Below are 18,855 nucleotides of genomic sequence, written 5' to 3'. Positions count from 1 at the left end.
CTACTGGCTCCTGGCTCTGCTTCTGACACTAAAGCACATTTTAAAAATGCTCAGAATTCTCAGCACAAATCTTCTATTTTCAAAGCCTTGGTGTCAGTTTCATTCATGTAGTGCTGAATCCTGGAGCATCTCAGAGCACCTTTCATACTGAACAGGCCTACACCATACTCTTCATTGGAGCCTATTTCTTCTAATCCTCTTCCCTCTCTCAGTCCTACCTGCCCACTCTGGACTTGTGGGCTCATGGCTGGTGTCTGCTGCTGGATCTGCTTTCTGACTCTGAGGAGCTACATGACAAAGTTTCCCAGTTCTGTGGCGTCACATCATACTATTATTTAAAATGCAAATCGTTATGTTACACGCCACAATGCCACATAATTCACTGACTCCATAATTAAGTAACTTGAAAGGTGGTTTACCCGTTTCATCGTCCTCATTAGTTGTTTCCAACCAGGAGGTCGTTTTTGTGAAAAAGTTGCAGATTTTAGCACATTTGGCTGCATTTGCTTCCAGAGCTTTCCTCTTTTAAATTCTTGCCTTCTCCACACCACCCTTGCTCTTTCTATTCTCCATGTTTCAAACAGCAAACACAGCCGACCATCCACAGCCTACAGAGCACAGATCATATATGCTCCACAGCTACAGTACAGAGCTACTAACTGTATGTAAGGACAGATTACATCAGGTCTCGGTGCATCTGCAAAAAAGAGGAATAAAAAAAAACAGATAGCTAGTAGAGGGGGGTGGGGCCCAGGAACAGCAGCTGCAGATTACGTGATCAACCCAGTGCTATGACTGAACCCCCCCCCCCCCCAAAATAAATAAATAAAATATTAAATATGTACTTAAAGTAGGGCTGGGTATCATGGCCAATTTCCATAATCGATTCGATTTCGATTCATAAGGTTCTGAATCAATTAATCACGATTCGATTCGATTCAATATCGATTTGATTCAGTATTAATTGATTGATTCAGAGTAATTTAGTGATACCAAAGTACAATTCTGAGATGTAACCTGATTATTTAATATCGCAGTCATGCAACTCATCAATACTGATATCAATATTGATATTAGAAAGGAAATAAATCTGACATTTCAGCAGTAAATTGCTGAATGTGTTCTTAAATAATTAACGGGACAGAAACATGTCCATGTTTTGACAGTGGTAAAGAACGGACTTCGTCACCTTTATTCTGTTTTATGGCTGTAGGCTTCTACTCACTGGGGGTGGGGGTGGGGGTGGGGGTGGGGGGGGGGGGGGCGCTCCGTGATTGTTGGCCGGAGCGGGGCTGGGGCGTGCACGCGCTCCGTGAATGTTGGTCGGGGGGTAGCGTAGCAGTCGGACATTGTCGCTTTCCTCTTCCTTTAACTCCATACTCAGCCATAGGTGATAGTATGGATCCAAGTTATCATTCCAAGAACAACCGGCTTCCGCGACTCACCGGGCGGCCACTTCCTTCACACTGCGGGTTCGAGTTTGAGGCCAGAGGAGCTCCAGTGGGGGGGGGGGGGGGGGGGGGGGGGGGTTTCCCCTCCGCGTCTTTTTCGCGAGCGAGACCAAGTCTTCCCCAGGGGTTCGCAAGACGGAGCCACCTGCGGTTCTGCATACTCCCGGTCCTGCTCTGAAAAATCGGTCTCATCCACTATTAATCGATTATGCAGAATTAAAATGAGATCGATCTAAGATCGATTAAATCGATTTTTTTTACCCAGCCCTAATTTAAATTGAACTCCGGCCCTCGCGGCCTAAATATTATACCGGCCCACCGGGAATTGTCCCGGTCCTCCCGATTAGCCAGTCCGGGCCTGACTGGCAACTAAAAAAGCACAATATTGGTATAAAGGTGAATAAGGGTGTATTCACTCCTGTAAAGTCCTTCGGTTTGCTTATTTGATTCGGATTCAATGTGGACTTTATTTTTTTCATTTGGGTCAGATCGCATTCTCATTACACTTTTTTCTAGTGGACCAAAATGTGTAAACAGAAGCACACATGTGACAAACTGCGCAGGCATTGGACAGAAAAGTCGGGGGTGGGGTGAATCGGAGACGGCCGGTGTTGATGAAAACAAACATGGAGGTCCTACATACAGTTAGGGTCATCATTTTCAGAATCTGTATTCTATTTTTACAGATGCAAATTTATGAAAATAATGTGAAGTGTCAAGAACAGCTCATTTGGAGCCAGTTTCATAATATGGACATCTGACCACATGTCCATGAGACGTTCAGTGTCCTCATTGCTCCACGTCTGTCCACAGCTCATGGCTGCTGTTATCAGCGCTGATCACCCATGAACCTCAGCTACTTCCAATGGCTACGGTGGCTCGTCAAGCACAAAAAGGCACAAAATTCCATGATTTGTTTCGGCTCATTCACACCAGAAGTGAACCAGCCCAGAGTCCGTTTGGAAGCGGACCCAGACCACCTCTTCTAGGAGGCCTCGGTCCGCTTGTTTGATATGAATCAGAGTTTGCATGTTTGTATTCACACCTAAAAAAAAAAAGTCCGGACTTTCCCTGGAAACAAACTCTGGTCCGTTTTAACCCTTTCGTGCATGAATTATGAGAATCCTAATCAAGATTCTTTTTTTTCCTGAGTGTTGTTCTTCCTCTAGGCATTAAAAAAACAATGCGATTAAAAAATTGTTGTGAACCTATTTTTCATGGAGTTGCAAAAATGTCCACTCAGCTGGAAACCATGCGTTTAATTTTTGATGTAAAGAAACATATTTACTGATATACTGTGTGAAAACTATGAAAAAAAAAACATTTTTAATGCAGCTAATCTGATGTTTTCTCACGTTTTAACAGATAATATGCAAAAAAAAAAATCCTTTTTGTATTAACCCCCCCCCCCCCAAAATTGTTAATTACAGTCTAATAATAATAATAAAAAGCACTGATTTCCACTCAAACATGTTACTGCAGATCAGGTTTATGAAGAACAGCAAAGTTACAGTAACGGTACGAACTACAGTGTATGGGAGGATGCATGAGTGTCCACTGTGTCAGCTGATATGGAATTAAAACAACAAAACCCATGAATATACAAGAGAACAGTTGTAGAATAACTGTCCACTATGCATGAAAGGGTTAAACAGACCAAATGAAGTAGGTGTGAATCCACCCTAAAATACTCATGTCATGTACAAATACCTTAAAATTGTGCTTAAATGCATGTACTCTTGTTCTACCACTGGGATACCGTCATTGAAAAGAAAGACCTGTTCCCTAAAGTGACTAAAAACGGGCCTCAGTGAAGGGTTCGTACACTTTCAGCTGTGTTTGGTGGAGCCTTTGGGACGTGACCCCCTCTCCGACCCATTTCAGTGCAATCAGTTTCGAAATGAAATCTTGGATGGCGGCAGAGCTGAAGTCAACAGTGAAGTGATGTTTTGACACTAGGTCAGTATATATGCGTACTCACAACGAATTTCCCATGTTTTGACTTCAGCAGAGACTATTCACACAGCAGGAAATTGGCATGAAGTGCAAAGAATGGACACAAAAAGAAAGAAAGAAAGACAAAAAGAAGGACAAAAAGCAGAAAGATGCAGTGCTTTCCAGTGTAAATGCAGTAAAAGTGGAGCAGAGCGGTGAGGCGTCCTCTGAGGAGGGTCGGTTCTGCAGTCGTTCGGTTTGGGCTGAACTTGTGCAGCAGCTGTATACAGACTCTGCAGCTGTGACCTCTTTCTTCAGCCTTTCCCCTCATTCTCATGATGATCGATCTGAACGCGTTGTGTAACACAGTCACAATTTACTGAACAGATGATTTCCACACACCAACGTACAGCTGAACTCATTCTGCCCAAGTTTCTCAACCTTTATTTCACTCCAGGACGTTTCTCACACTTTTTTGGGGGTTTTCATCCATTTCACAGCCTTGAACTCAAACTGAAACCTCAGATTAACTTATATTTCACTTTCAACTTCATAACTCTATCCTTCTATTTCCATTTTTAGCTCAACAGCTGATCGGCCATGACCAATCTGAAGGCGCCATGTCTGGTGTCATCTTCATCGTCTTCGTCATCGTCTTCGTCATTGTCTTTGTTAGCAATTTCTTCAGACATTATTTCGACATTTCAACAAACATCCCTGAATCTAATGGTCGGATTCATTTCAAATGTTATATGTGCCATCCTTTGGACAATATCTATAAAGTTTGTTCACAGTTTTGAAAAATTTTGATTTTTTTTTTTAATTTTTGATGATTTTTGGAAATATTAAATAGTGCCTTTCCTTCTAATGGTCCATATTTTGATGGTTTATAACATGTAAATGGTTACAGATATCAATATAGTTCCTATTGATCACTGATAGAGGTTATATATGGACTCAGACTGAATTAGTTGAGTTCTCCTCCAGTGGAAGATGGAGATTGGAGGTAGGAGTATATAAGTTTTTACTTCTTCCATCTTCTTTTCAAGCATGTTCAATTTCATTTATTTTTATGTTATTTATTTTTTCTTTTTTTCTTTTGTTTACTAATCAGCCTTTAATGTTTTATGTTTCCTGTTGAGTGCCTAATATTGTTGCATAATATTGTTAAAATTTAGCTTATTTTTCTTAAGAAATTAACTTTTTTCTGATTATTCACATCTTTTTTGTGAAAGGATAATTGGAAATGTAAATATTTTCATAATTTAATGTTTTTTATTGCACAAAAAATGAAGAGAAAAACTTGGAGGTGTCATTATTTACAGGTTTTTATGCTATAATTTTAACAGTTTGGTCCGCTTGAGATCGAATTGGGCTGAATGTGGCCCCTGAACTAAAATGAGTTTGACACCCCTGGTCTACATGTTCAAAACTAGAAAAGCACTTGGAGAGCGCAGACCTCCGCCAAGGCAGATCAGTCCTTCCCCTTGATCACCACCAAAATGTAATCATGTGTTCCTTGTGCCAGTATCAACATTTCCAGAAAATTTCACCCAAATCCGTTCATAACTTTTTGAGTTATCTTGTTAACAGACAAACAAACCCCGATGAAAACATAATAAAGATTTCAATCAATCAAAAAAAAAAAAAAAAAGTACCACCCCCTTCTATGGTTAGATTGATCCACATCCAGACCACAGGACTCAAACACAGAACAGAACCTGAAAACCTCACAAATTCAGCTGGTATTAATTCTAGATGGAACATGCCAGTCAGATACAGAGCTAATAGTCGTTTTTTTTTTTTTCTGTCTCACCATTGTCATCAGTTCGACAGAGTTGCATAGTGGAAGTTACTTCTTCAGCTCTAAACTGTGACCACCCTGTATGATTTGGTTTTAATGGACGAATTACCACTTAAAACCAGCTTTCGGAACCATAGGAATGTATTTATGCCAATCAGCAGTGGGCAGATGCTTGCACAACATCTAAATAATGGCTTTAAGATGGGCTTTCCTACTCCGTCATTGCTCAGCTCCACATCGCAGTAGCATAAGTGACCACAGGGAGATGTTTTCAGCATTGGGCGCTTAAAAGAGAGAAAAAATATCGGGCTTATATGGAAGTTTAATCTTTTTCAGATAAAGTAAATGTGTGTGGGTGATTCACAGAGTGTTTCCAATTAAAGTTTCTATCAGAAAACAGTTTTAATGGGGAAGATTGATGGGACTGCATTTGGTTCGTTTCGACAGGATGATGCAACGACGCCTGTTGTATTTCTTTCCTCTTCTGCGAGGCCTGAAGTTCATTGTCGCTCGGCCCCACAAAGTTTGCTTTTTTTTTTTCTCATCGTGAGCTCAAAGTTCAAGTTTAGAACAGAAAACTCCATTGTCAGTGCCCCCGTGGATAATGACAAATGGATTTAAAGGTGTGAAATTGAAGCCAGTAGTATATCAGATGACCTTTTCACTTCTTCACCTTTGTGCAGCGTCGACATCCAACCAACACGTCAGTTCAGTTCGGTGATGAGTGTGTTAAAGCGGTGGTCGAGTAGTCAAACCGCCATCAGTCACAACAAGACCCACTTTCATAGACCTTCAAAACAAACAAAAAAATACACATTATTTATCTATATGCATTTATAACCGAATATTTTCATCTTTGCATTCAGAGCATATTAGCTTATTCTAATAATAAAATGTATAAACATCAACATTGGGTGGTACAGATTCAGAAAATAATCCAAATATTAAAGGTTAACTCACTTTATTATCCTCACATCCCATCATAATCTGACAAAGACTTGACTAGATAGATATTTTATTACATTACCTCCAGACACTGACATTAAACAAACACCAATTCATTTATTTCAGTATATTCTCAGTAGAAACATGACAGAACATCTCCAGAACAGATATAATAGTTGACATGTTTCCTGAGAAATTGAGATAGAAATGAAACTAATAATAAAAGAAAGAAAGAAGAAAGACCAACTGAATGACAGAAACAGTGGAAGACTGAACAGAATGACAGAAAAAAGAGTGAAATATAGAACAAAAAGAAAATCACCAAAAAGTTGAAGGTGGTCGACTGACATGGGGTTTTCTGAGGCTGATGCTGATTTTTACAAATTTGGTCAGCGGATGGTATCTACAGGTGACCCTAAGCTAGATCAGCCCCCCCCCCCCCCCCAATCACCACCAAAATTTAATCATTTGTTCCTTGTGCCAGTATCAACATTTCCTGAAAATTTCACCCAAATCCATCCATAACTTTTTAAGTTCTCTTGCTAACAGACAAACAATTATATCACTTTTGCTACACATGATGACTCAATCTTCAACATCTTGTAGAACCTGTTGGGAACTTATTTGTTTTTTTTGTTTTTTTTTAACCAAGCACTCTGACCATTCATTGCGGAGTTACACATACATATGTTGAAAATATCCCAATGATAAAGAATCCTTTTAAAAATTCCTAGATCCAGACCGTGATCCGCATCATTCCCAAAATCTAATCATTTGTTACTCGTCCCATTTTAGACATTTCCTGAAAATTTCATCAAAATCCGTCCCTAACTTTTTCAGTTATGTTGCTTGCCTGCCAACCAAGCAACCAAGCAAGCAAGCAAGCAACCAAGGAACCAACCAACCATGCAACCAAGCAAGCAAGCAAGCAAGCAGGCAAGCAACCAACCAAGCAACACAGCAACCAACTAACCAAGCAACCAACCAAGCAACAAAGCAACCAACTAACCAAGCAACCAACCAAGCAACCAAGCAACCAACCAAGCAAGCAAACAAGCAAACAAGCAAGCAAGCAAGCAACCAAGCAAGCAAGCAACCATGGAACCAACCAACCATGCAACCAACCAACCAACCAACCAACCATGCAACCAAGCAAGCAACAAAGCAACCAAGCAACCAAGCAAGCAACCAAGCAAGGAAGCAAGCAACCAAGCAAGCAAGCAAGGAACCAACCAACCAACCAACCAAGCAACCAAGCAACCAAGCAACAAAACAACACAAACAAACAAACTAACAAACAAACCCTGGCAAAAACATAACCTCCTTGGTGGAGGTAATAAAAGAAAGAAAGAAAGAAAGAAAGAAAGAAAGAAAGAAAGAAAGAAAGAAAGAAAGAAAGAAAGAAAGAAAGAAAGAAAGAAAGAAAGAAAGAAAGAAAGAAAGAAAGAAAGAAAGAAAGAAAGAAAGAAAGAAAGAAAGAAAGAAAGAAAGAAAGAAAAGAAAGAAAGAAAGAAAGAAAGAAAGAAAGAAAGAAAGAAAGACTAAATGAATGCTCCAAAATCCAAAGGAAAGACAGAATGTTGATTTCCAGACTGAATTCCACAGAGTCTTTGTCACAGAGCCCGTTTCCCTTTTCATCACAGCCTGATTGACTTGATTTAGGAACCGACTGACACTGAATTTGTTTTACAGCTGAGCTCATCGCCTCGCTGTGGAAATAACTCAGACTGTTCCAGAGTCCTAATTGGTACAAGATAAAACCTTTTCCTTTAATTGAAACCAACTGAGGAAATCAACATACGGACAAAAAAGTGTTAGAACTGAGTCGAAGTGACAGTAAAAGTAAAACCTTTTAAGAGACCACCGCTGAACGTACCTCTGTGGGGTATTGAAGACTAGAACTGGACTGGAGTCTAAGGTTTCCAGTCAGGGATGAATTTGGTATAAGAGACAGAGACGAGGGTAAAAAAAAAAAAAAAGAAAGAAAAAAAAAAAAAGGCCTTGCACTTGCACTTGCATTACAGAAGTTCGCTTATATCACAGAAGAATCACTTCAATAAAAGCCCTGGACATATAAACACTTTCCAGACACTGAAACTTTAGGCTACTGGAGACTGTCCAGACACTGACGCCATGTGACCTAATTCCTGCAGATCAGTGCTGAGGCCGTGTAAAACCTGTACACCGGGATTCTGCATATGATCAACGACCTGCCGCCAGGCCGTGCTGCACAAAGCAACATGAAGCAGGTATAAGGAAACACTTAATAATACGTCAGTCAGAAACCTCAGAGTAGGTGAAGGTGAAAATATGTGCAAACGTGAAAGAAACAGTGAGTGAAAGAATATCCAACAGTATCTGAACCTTATTCTGGTCATGTATGGGTCTGCAGCGGTGCAGGAAATGGGTCATGAAGCAAAAAATGCATGAAAATAATGGGTGGATTAATGTTTCTAATTAAAATAGAAGACGTGGAAGTGTTTGTAAAAGTTGAAATGCAGAGGAAAAGCTTCAATCATCAAGACAAAACAAGACAAAAATTATAAATGTGGCAAAACGCAACAAGAACAAAGAGTTGCAAGACATGAAATTGTGGAAAAATCACATGAAAATGGCCTAAGATTAAGACAAGGTAAAGAATACGACAAGACGACAGCAAAATAAAAGATGTAACAAGGTGAAAAATGGTGTAAAATAAAAAAAAAGACAAAAAAAAAGTAAATGATACAAGATAAAAACAACGCAACAGGAGCAAGAAGATGAAATAATGTAAAAGACATTAGATAAAAGCAATGTAAAAGATGTAACAACCTGTAAATTTTATTTATAAAATCACATAAGAAGATGAAAACCAGGTAAAAGATGGTAAATGATGCAACAAGATGAAAATGATGTAAAAGATGCAACACGAAAAAAGTGATAGAAGTGATGAAACAAGATGAAAATTATGTAAAAATCACATGAAAATGCCCTTAGATGAAAACAAGGTAAAGAATATGACAAGATGACAGCAAAATAAAAGATGTAACAATGCAAAAATGGTGTAAAAGTAAAAAAAAGACAAAAAAAATATAAACGATATAAGATAAAAACAACACAACAGGAGCAGAAGAGGAAAATAACATAAACAAGATACGAGAAAAGCAATGTAAAAGATACAACAACCTGTAAATTTTACTTATAAAATCACATAAGAAGATGAAAACCAGGTAAAAGATGCAACAAGAAAAAAGTGTTACAAATGATGAAACAAGATGAAAATTGTGTAAAAATCACATGAAAATGGCCTAAAATTAAAACAAGGTAAAGAATATGATAAGACGACAGCAAGATAAAAGATGTAACAAGGTGAAAAATGGTGTAAAAGTAAAAAAAAGATTTAAAAAATGTAAATGATATAAGATAAAAACAACACAACAGGAGCAGAAGATGAAAATAATGTAAAAGACATTAGATAAAAGCAATGTAAAAGGTGTAACAACCTGTAAATTTTATTTATAAAATCACATAAGAAGATGAAAACCAGGTAAAAGATGGTAAATGATGCAACAAGATGAAAATAATGTAAAAGATGCAACAAGAAAAAAGTGATAGAAGTGATGAAACAAGATGAAAATTATGTAAAAATCACATGAAAATGGCATAAGGTGAAAACAAAGTAAAGAATATGACGAGACGACAGCAAAATAAAAGATGTAACAATGCAAAAATGGTGTAAAAGTAAAGGACAAAAAAAATGTAAATGATATAAGATAAAAACAACACAACAGGAGCAAGAAGATGAAAATAATATAAACGATATAAGACAAAAGCAATGTAAAAGATATAACAACCTGTAAATTTTACTTCTAAAATCACATAAGATGAAAACCAGGTAAAAGATGATAAATGATGGAACAAGATAAAAAATCATATAAAAGATGCAACAAGAAAATGTGTTGGAAAAGATGAAATGAGATGAAAATTATGTAAAAGTCACATGAAAATAGCCTAAGATGAAAACAAGGTAAAGAATATGACAAGATGACAGCAAAATAAAAGATGTAACAAAGCTATGAAAGCGAGATAAAAGACGTAAATGACGATAAAAATTAGATAAGAAAAACACAACAAAATGAAAATTACACAAAAGATAAACCAAAACGAAAATGATATAAAAGTGACGTAAGAAGATTAAACTGTCCCTTTAGTTCAACATTATTTTAATAAACTCAGTTCAAATACAGACATGATGACGTATAAAACAGAATTCTGTAAATGTGTTTCTTCAGGAGATTTTAAATGAGTATTTCAGGACTGTTGTAGCCAAGTCCAACATTTACACATATTAAACTGTAAAAACCCAAACTGTCACCAGTGGGAAAAGCATCTAATACCTGGTGATCCACTAAATCTATCAATCCATGTCAATAATTGATGTAAAATACAGTTCTTCATCTTTTCATGGTCATCAGATATGACCATATTTAGACGTTCAGAGGCTCCGTGGTTTCCATGGAAACACTGTCATCTTCTACAACATTGATTCCCCAGTAAAACCCATGGAGTTGGATCAATGACAGTGGATGGACACACTGGGTTTATGTTCAGTTAAAATGATAAGTTTGGCTTTTTCTCCAGTTTTCTCTGTTTCTGTTATAATAACCTTCAACTTTAACATGAGTTTAAATGAACATCTACATGATCAGTGAATTAAATAAGATAAGATAAGATATTCCTTTATTGATCCCACAATGGGGAAATTCACAGTGTTGTCAGCAGCAAACACACACATAAACATACACGTAAAACAAACAGTCATATAAATTTGAATAAAAAAGTGTTTAAAAGGTGAGTGCAAATATGGTTTGATATAAATGTAGTGCAAATGGTTATAAATATTTTAAAAAATATATATAAATATGGATTTGAATATATACAGATTTGGACAGGTGCGGTTTTAGATATATAAATATGGTGCCTATAGACAAATATAGGAAAATATATGATTGTCACTAAAAACACAAAAAATAGAATGAAGGAATGAAATCTTTATTTCGAACATGTAGACAGTGAAAAAAAAAAAACAAAATCAACCAACAAAATACAAGTACTGGTACATAAATGACTGATAAGCAAACAAACAACTAACTAACTAACTAACTAACTAACTAACTAACTAACTAACTAACTAACTAACTAACTAAATAAATAAATAAAAAAAAAAAAAAAAAAAATAATAATGAAATGAAATTATACATGCTCGAAAAGGAGTAAAAAGAAGTACAAACTTATGTACTCCTACCCCTTATTTCTGTTCCGTCTGATCATTATATAGAAATTATTATTTTGTATGAATATAATAATAATAATAATAATAATAATAATAATGATGATGATGATGATGATGATAATAGTAATAATAATAATAATAATAATAATAATAATAATAATAATAATAATAATAATGATGATGATGATGATGATGATAATAGTAATAATAACAATAATAATAATAATAATGATGATGATGATGATGATGATGATAATAATAATAATAATAATGATGATGATGATGATAATAACAACAACAACAACAACAACAACAATAATAATAGTACAAAAATATCACACATTCTTTTACCTATGTACACTAATATGATAATACCCATTTACAACTTTTCCTACCAGATATTAATACCAGATGTGAATAAAAAGTAAAAAGAACAAATCAAAACAAACAAAAACCCTCAAACGAAAACACATATACATACATAATATAAATACATGTAATATTCTATATTATCCTATATAGTAATAATATATTCATATATCCATATTTAAACTAGATATATCAGCACTATTATCACAAGGCTTGCGGAATCAGTGACATCTTTTAGATCACTTCTTAAAACACATTTTTATAGACTTGCTTTTATGTGATGTCTGTCCTTTTATAACTTTTAATTTTAATTTTTAAATTTGATCCTGTTTGATTATTAATTTGTTCATACATCTCTCTAATTGTGTTGCTTCTGTTTTAGTGTTTTAACTTGCTTCGTGTATCCTGCTGTTGTGCCCTCTGTCAAAGCACTTTGTAAACTTTGTTTTTAAAGGTGCTATACAAATAAAGTTATTATTATTATTATTATTATTATTATTATTATTATTATTATTATTATTATTATTATTATTATGTGTCAAAGCCCCACTATGAAAAACACCGGATACAGAGGATAATACAAGAATAAATGGTGATATATCACTGATAAACAGTTAAATAGAGAGGAAAATTCATGTGGAAACTGCCACAAAAGTAGCTCAGGGCCTTTAAGGGTTAAATTTTGGACCACATCTGTATTCAAATACCCTGGGATGTGTTTGATTATTAATTTAACTCATTAAATCATCTTTAAAGCTCAGTTCTTAGACAGTTTGTTTTGTCACCGGTATTTTTTTTTTTTTTTTACCTGTTGGGAGCAGAGCTGCACCCTTGTGGCCAAAAAAAAAGATGTGAAACTCCAAACTGAAGCAGATCTGCAGCTTTTTTTGTGTGTGCAACTTTTAACCCTTTACGCACAGTGGATGGAATGCGTAAAAGTTGGTTTTTCTCATATATTTTCGTCTTTTAATATATTTTGTTAAAAACGCCAAAAAACCTGCTTTGCTGGAAACGATAGGATTTGTCAGTAGAATTTGCATTTGTGTCCAGAGTTTCCCAGCAGAGCCCAGTCATGCTGTGTGGGTAGCCCCTCCCTCCTCCGGCTGAACCCAAGCCATGCCCAGATAAAGCACTCCCCACACGGGTAACCTGCACACTGGGGCCGCGCACCGGAGAGGAGCGCACCGAGGGGCTGCACTGGAAAACTCTACTCTCCCTCTTTGACTAGAATCAAATCCTCCCTCAAAAGCCCAGGAGCACCTGTGCGTTGTGCAGGAACATCTGGTGTATCTGTGCAGAATGTCCGCCGGAAGCATCGCCAGGGTGCTGGTTGCGCTCTGCATCGGCAGCGCGGTGAACTGTATGCCCAAAGACACGCACAAGGTCCGGCGACAGGCTCCGCAGCATCACGTCCCCTCTGTGTCCCAGGGTAAGAAGTGCACTCCTCCGACTTTTACCACTGAATTCATCCAAAACTGAGGTTCTTCAGAGGAGATGAGAGGGTTTAGAGGGAGTTTTCATTCACAGTTGGTTGGAATTTATTTGGTTCAGGCTTTAACTTTCCTGGAGGTGATGTTAGTGGATGGATGTGTATGTAACTGACTGTACGGAAGAGGATTAGGGCCACTGGAAAAAAAAAAAAAAAAAAGGTCCAATATATATATATATATATATATATATATATATATATATATATATATATATATATATATATATATATATATATATATATATATTTTTATTATTCTGAGATTAAATCCAGAATTCTGAGGAAAATGTATGAATTCTGACTTTAATCTCAGAATTCTGACTTTTTTCTCAGAATTCTGACTGTTTTAAATATATATATATATATTTATTACTGTACTGAGATTAAAGTCAGAATTCTGAGAAAAAATGTCTGAATTCTGACTTTTTTCTACAGAATTCTGACTTTTTTCCTCAAAATTGTTACTTTAACCCTTTCATGCATAGTAGTCACTACAGTGGACAGTTCTTCTACAGCTGTTCTCTTGTATATTCATGGGTTTTGTTGTTTTAGTTCCATATCAGCCAACACAGTGGACACTTATGCATCATCTCATTAACTGCAATTCATATCATTATTGTAACTTTGCTGTTCTTGGTTGGTTCTTGAGTGGAAATCAATTGTTAATATTTATTTTTTGCATATTATCTCCATGAAGTGAGTAATAACTAGTATTAGAATATGTTAAAATGTGAGAAAACATCAGATTAGCTGCATTAAACATGGTTTCATTTCACTGTTTTCATATCACTTTATGATATTGGGTTTTAAATACATGTTTCTTTGCTTCAAGAATAAAATTCATGGTGTAGCTGAGTGGACATTTTTGTAACTCCATGAAAAACAGGTTGATTTAAAAAAAAAAAAAAAAAAAATCAATCACATTGTTTTTTTTTCATGCCTAAAGAGGAATAAAAATACTCAAGAAAAAATTTTTGACTAAGGTTCTCATAATTCATGCATGAAAGGGTTAATCGCAGAATTCTGACTTTTTTTCCGAATTCTGACTTTTTTTTTTTTCCATTATAATAATAAAAAACATACATTGGACCTTAATTTTATTTTTTTTGTCCAGTGTCCCTAATCCTCTTCTGTAGCTTATTGTGTTTGTTTTATAGTTATATTTTTATAATATGAGCTTGTTCTCAACCCTTAAAGATCTAGAACTGTTTTGGTGTTGACTTCCAAATGGTTTCCCTTCATCCCTCATCACCATGTTTTGCTTTTATCATTTGCATTTTTGAGTGAAAGTCAATGTTTTCCTACATTTACTTGACTGATAATGTAGATATTCATAAAAGCTCAGAGGTTACTATTCCAGAACTGAGCTGACTGAAGCCAAAGAGACTTTTTTCAACAAAATATATCATTAATTGGATGAAAAAACCAAGCACGTGCATGGGTTTGACTGGTGAGTTAGTGCTACAGAAGATGACAGTGTTTCTATACACTGGAAAAAATCTAAATCTTATCAAGAGAATTTTCACTTGTGCCATTGGCAGATTTTTTTTTTTGCTGAATTCAGGCTTTTTTTTTTTTTTTTTTGATTTTTTTGCTGAATTCCAGATTTTTTTTTGCTGAATTCCAGATTTTTTTTTTGCTGAGTTCCAGATTTTTTTTGCTGAGTTCCAGATTTTTTTTGCTGAATTCAAGATTTTTTTTTTGCTGAATTCAAGATTTTTTTTTTTTGCTGAGTTCAAGTTTTTTTTTTTTTTGCTTAATTCAAGATTTTTTTTTTTTGCTGAATTCAAGATTTTTTTTTTTTTTTTTTGCTGAATTCAAGATTATTTTTTGCTTAATTCAAGATTTTTTTAGCTGAATTCAAGATTTTTTTGCTGAATTCAAGATTTTTTTTTGCTATATTCAATATTTTTTGGCTTAATTCAAGATTTTTTTTAATTTTGCTGAATTCAAGATTTTTTTGCTTAATTCAAGCCAAAAAAAAAAAAAAAAAAAAAAAAAATCTGCCAATGGAACAAGTGAAAATTATCTTTACAACATTTCTTGAAATCAGATTTTCCAGATCTATTGTCTATAAATCAGGTCTTATATCTCACTGAAAAGTTACTCTTAAGGTGATTCCGTCTTATTTTAAGTGTGATAAAATATTTGGACAAGAAATGAGAAAAATACACTTGATCAGATTTAGATTTTTTGCAGTGTAATGACTGCAGAGCCTCTGAATGAGTCCAAATGTGTCATATCTGATGCTGCTAAAAGGCATTTTACCTGATTTATTTCAGTATATTAATAGAATTAGTGACTCAACAGTTACTGCACGTCTTAGATCAGTAGATGCCTTTTGTTTGCTGGTGGTTGTTTAGGTCTTTAAGGGTTAATAAACAAAGCTGAGTTGAGATGTAACCGACATAATGATATGCAAAGAGACAAGAAAAGTTATAATAATTCCCAAATGGTTAACCTCTTGTGTTTCATCTCCGTGCCAGCATTCATCCACAAAAATGGAACTTTCTGTCATGTGCAGTCATGAGATGTGGACAAAGCCTGGTTTCAGGGGCTGTGAGAGAAACAGTGAAAGTGGATTTGATTCTCCACTCTGTGCATTTGATTTATTACTCCTGCTCTCTGAAGCCAGGTTAACACATCCACAGTCAGTTTCACAGACATGGGTGAAGGCTTGTCCCACAGTAAAATGTTTTTTCCAATAAAACCGCTGTCTTTTCGAGTCTTTTAAGCAGTAACATCAGTCTAAAAAAGGCTCGTTCTCTGACTCTTTCCAGTAGTTTCAGTTGTGTTTCCACATACTGAGTACAGTATTAGTGGGTGTGTCAGCGTTTTTCCGTTGTACTGTATGTGTTTTGGTGTTGAAGCAATGGGAGGAGTGTTTTTATGGGACCTCCTGCTGATTTTTTTTTTCCCCCTCTCGTCAGATGGTTGTATAGAGAACGGCCAATTCTATAACATCAACGACCAATGGGAACGACCGTACCTGGGCAGCACCCTGGTGTGTACGTGCCACGGAGTCGCTGGAATTAAGTGTAAAAGCAAACCTGAAGGTCAGAAAGAGTGTTTTCTATCTGGAGCTTTGGCATCTGTTCATGTTCACTTAACCCTATAGTATACGGTGTTATTCAAACTAATATTTACAATAATTCCTTCTTATTAGCGGTTTTTGGCCTTGTCATAGAACTACAACAAGTATTTCTGCATGTGTTGTCTGATTAATTAAGAATTTGTTCTACATTATCAGATACTTGAAATTAACAGTTACTTTTTAGTTTAGAGTACGATTTCTTGCATCAGTTGTATGTTTACTTTATTGAAAGAGGCTTTTGGACACTATGCTAAAAACTCGGGCTGTGTATTGGCAAGAATCTGGCAATGCGATTACAAATCACAGTACTAGGATCACGATGCGATATATCACGATATATCATGATACTGTTAAAAAGGCAATTTTTTGTTTGTTTTCTTTTTTTAAATGATTATTTCCTGGAAGAATTGAATTACACCAGAAATCTGCAGAAATACTAAGCACATTTTTATTTGATCAGAACAGGATCTAATGCTATATCATAACATGTTCCTGTGTTCAAACTGAAATTCTGTTTTACAGACATTACAGTTACAGATCCTGTTCAAATGCTCATATTCTATTTGTTCAGAACTAACATCGTAGTATTATTTTTGTGCAATCCCAACAAAGGAGCTAACATTATTTAATAAAAGAGTGTTAAATAATAATAAATAAAATATAAACAAAAAAGAAAAACAAAAAAACTAAAATGAACCTCACAATATCTGTATTTAATTAAATACCTAAAAATATTGATACTGTACTTTTTAATATTGATACAGTATTGTGAAATGAAATACCACGATATATTGCAGAACCGATATTTTCTCACACCCCTACTAAAAAATATATTTATGATTAAAGCTGTTACAAACAATCTCACTAAAATAATCCAGTTAGGCTCCGTTCAGAGTGCAGCTAAATGTGGCCCAAATCAGATTTTTTTGCCCATATGTGGCCTGTATTTAATCTGTTAAAGACAGTTTGAACAGCACTAATCCGACCCAGACCACTTTCATATGTGGTCCTGAATCCGATACGTATCTAATATTTTGCAATGCGACTTCGGTCTGAACAGCCAGGTCGCATTTATCCGACCTTTACGTCATTGAAATGCGACAAAGGTCACAATGCTGCATCCCAGGAGGAGGAGCGGCGGGAAAAACATATTTACTCCCGTAAACACAGTGCGTGTCTGCATGGTCATGTAGTACATCAGGACCTCTTTTGTGCATGTGGGTCACTTTAGGGTCACATTCAATTCAAAATTAAAAACTAATAGAAGTCGCATTTAATGTGGAATATGAACCAGCACACAAAAAAATCAGATTTCACCAAAAAATCCGAAATTGTGCATTAAGACCTGCTGTGTGAACGTAGCCTTAGACTCATATCTGCTGCTGTTTTATTTCATTATGCACCTCCTCACCCCATAACCTAATGTAAATAGGTTTAAGATAAGATAAGATAAGATAAGATAAGACTTTATTTATTCCACCGTGGGGAAATTTCACAGTTAATGGCAGCAAAAACACAAATGCAGAGAAAATGACAGGTACAAAAAAACGACAAATGAATGAAAAATTAATATATAAAGAGAAAAATAAGAAACTTGGTATTTATATAAATATTTATATAAATATAAAATTAGACGTAAATATTATTTACATATTTACATTGTTTGATTTATATCTTGTGTATTTTATCATAGTCTATAGTTATAGATACAGGGTTCCCGTGGGGTCTTAAAAAATCTTAAAAGTCTTGAATTTACAAATCTGCATTTAATCCCTTAAAAAGACTTTAAAAGGTATTACATTTGAGATGGTAGGTCTTAAGTTACACTGCCAAAAATTTGTTCACTGTGTTGTGTTTAAATGTATCTGTTCAATGTCCAAACTGCAAAGACTGTAACGTTCGACGGCTTGGTTCCACCCGACAATTTATATCGAAATTTGGAACCAATTATCTCTAACTTTGCAGCCCCCAGTGTGAAATGACTTGAAATGGTGGGAATTAAGGCACTAGAGTAAATAAATACATTTTCCTAAATTCTAGGAGTCACAAATTTTTGCCAGGATGGACTTGAAATAGACATGAAAATTCTATTCTAAGTCGTCTTAAAAAGGTCTTAAAAAGTCGTAAATTTAACTTGTAGAACCTTGTATAGGCTATAGTCTTTTATGCCACTTATTTATTCATATTCTATTTTTACCTGTTTTTTATAATTGCATGATATTTAATTCTCAGTCCTCTGTTTGTCCTGTGCATCTAGTGAATTGACAATAGCAAAAAAAAAAATCTTTGAACATTATAACTTTCATGCATAAAAGGGTTAAACACACTTGTGATTTCCCTCCAGAAGAAGAACGGTGCTTCGATAAGATCAACCAGAGGTCCTACACCGTCGGAGAAACCTACGAGAGGCCCAAGGATGGGATGATCTGGGACTGTACCTGCATCGGATCTGGGAGGGGCAAAATCAGCTGCACGATAGCCAGTAAGAGCGTTTTT

General features: G+C 35.5%; 1 protein-coding gene across 1 annotated transcript in view; it reads left to right on the top strand.

The window, feature by feature from the left end:
- Positions 1-12,937: 12,937 nt before the first annotated feature.
- Positions 12,938-18,855, top strand: part of fn1a (fibronectin 1a) — an 82,580-nt gene continuing 76,662 nt past the window's right edge. Inside the window, exons 1-3 of the mRNA XM_030124729.1 lie at positions 12,938-13,205; positions 16,196-16,321; positions 18,704-18,841. Of these exons, the coding sequence (XP_029980589.1) occupies positions 13,076-13,205; positions 16,196-16,321; positions 18,704-18,841 (394 nt within the window). The 5' untranslated portion in view covers positions 12,938-13,075. The remainder of the gene's footprint in view (positions 13,206-16,195; positions 16,322-18,703; positions 18,842-18,855) is intronic.

The sequence above is a fragment of the Sphaeramia orbicularis genome, chromosome 21 (assembly GCF_902148855.1).
Source record: "Sphaeramia orbicularis chromosome 21, fSphaOr1.1, whole genome shotgun sequence".
NCBI classification, from domain to species: domain Eukaryota; kingdom Metazoa; phylum Chordata; class Actinopteri; order Kurtiformes; family Apogonidae; genus Sphaeramia; species Sphaeramia orbicularis.
The sequence above is the reverse complement of the archived record's forward strand: the minus strand, read 5'-3'. Positions and strand labels throughout refer to the sequence as shown.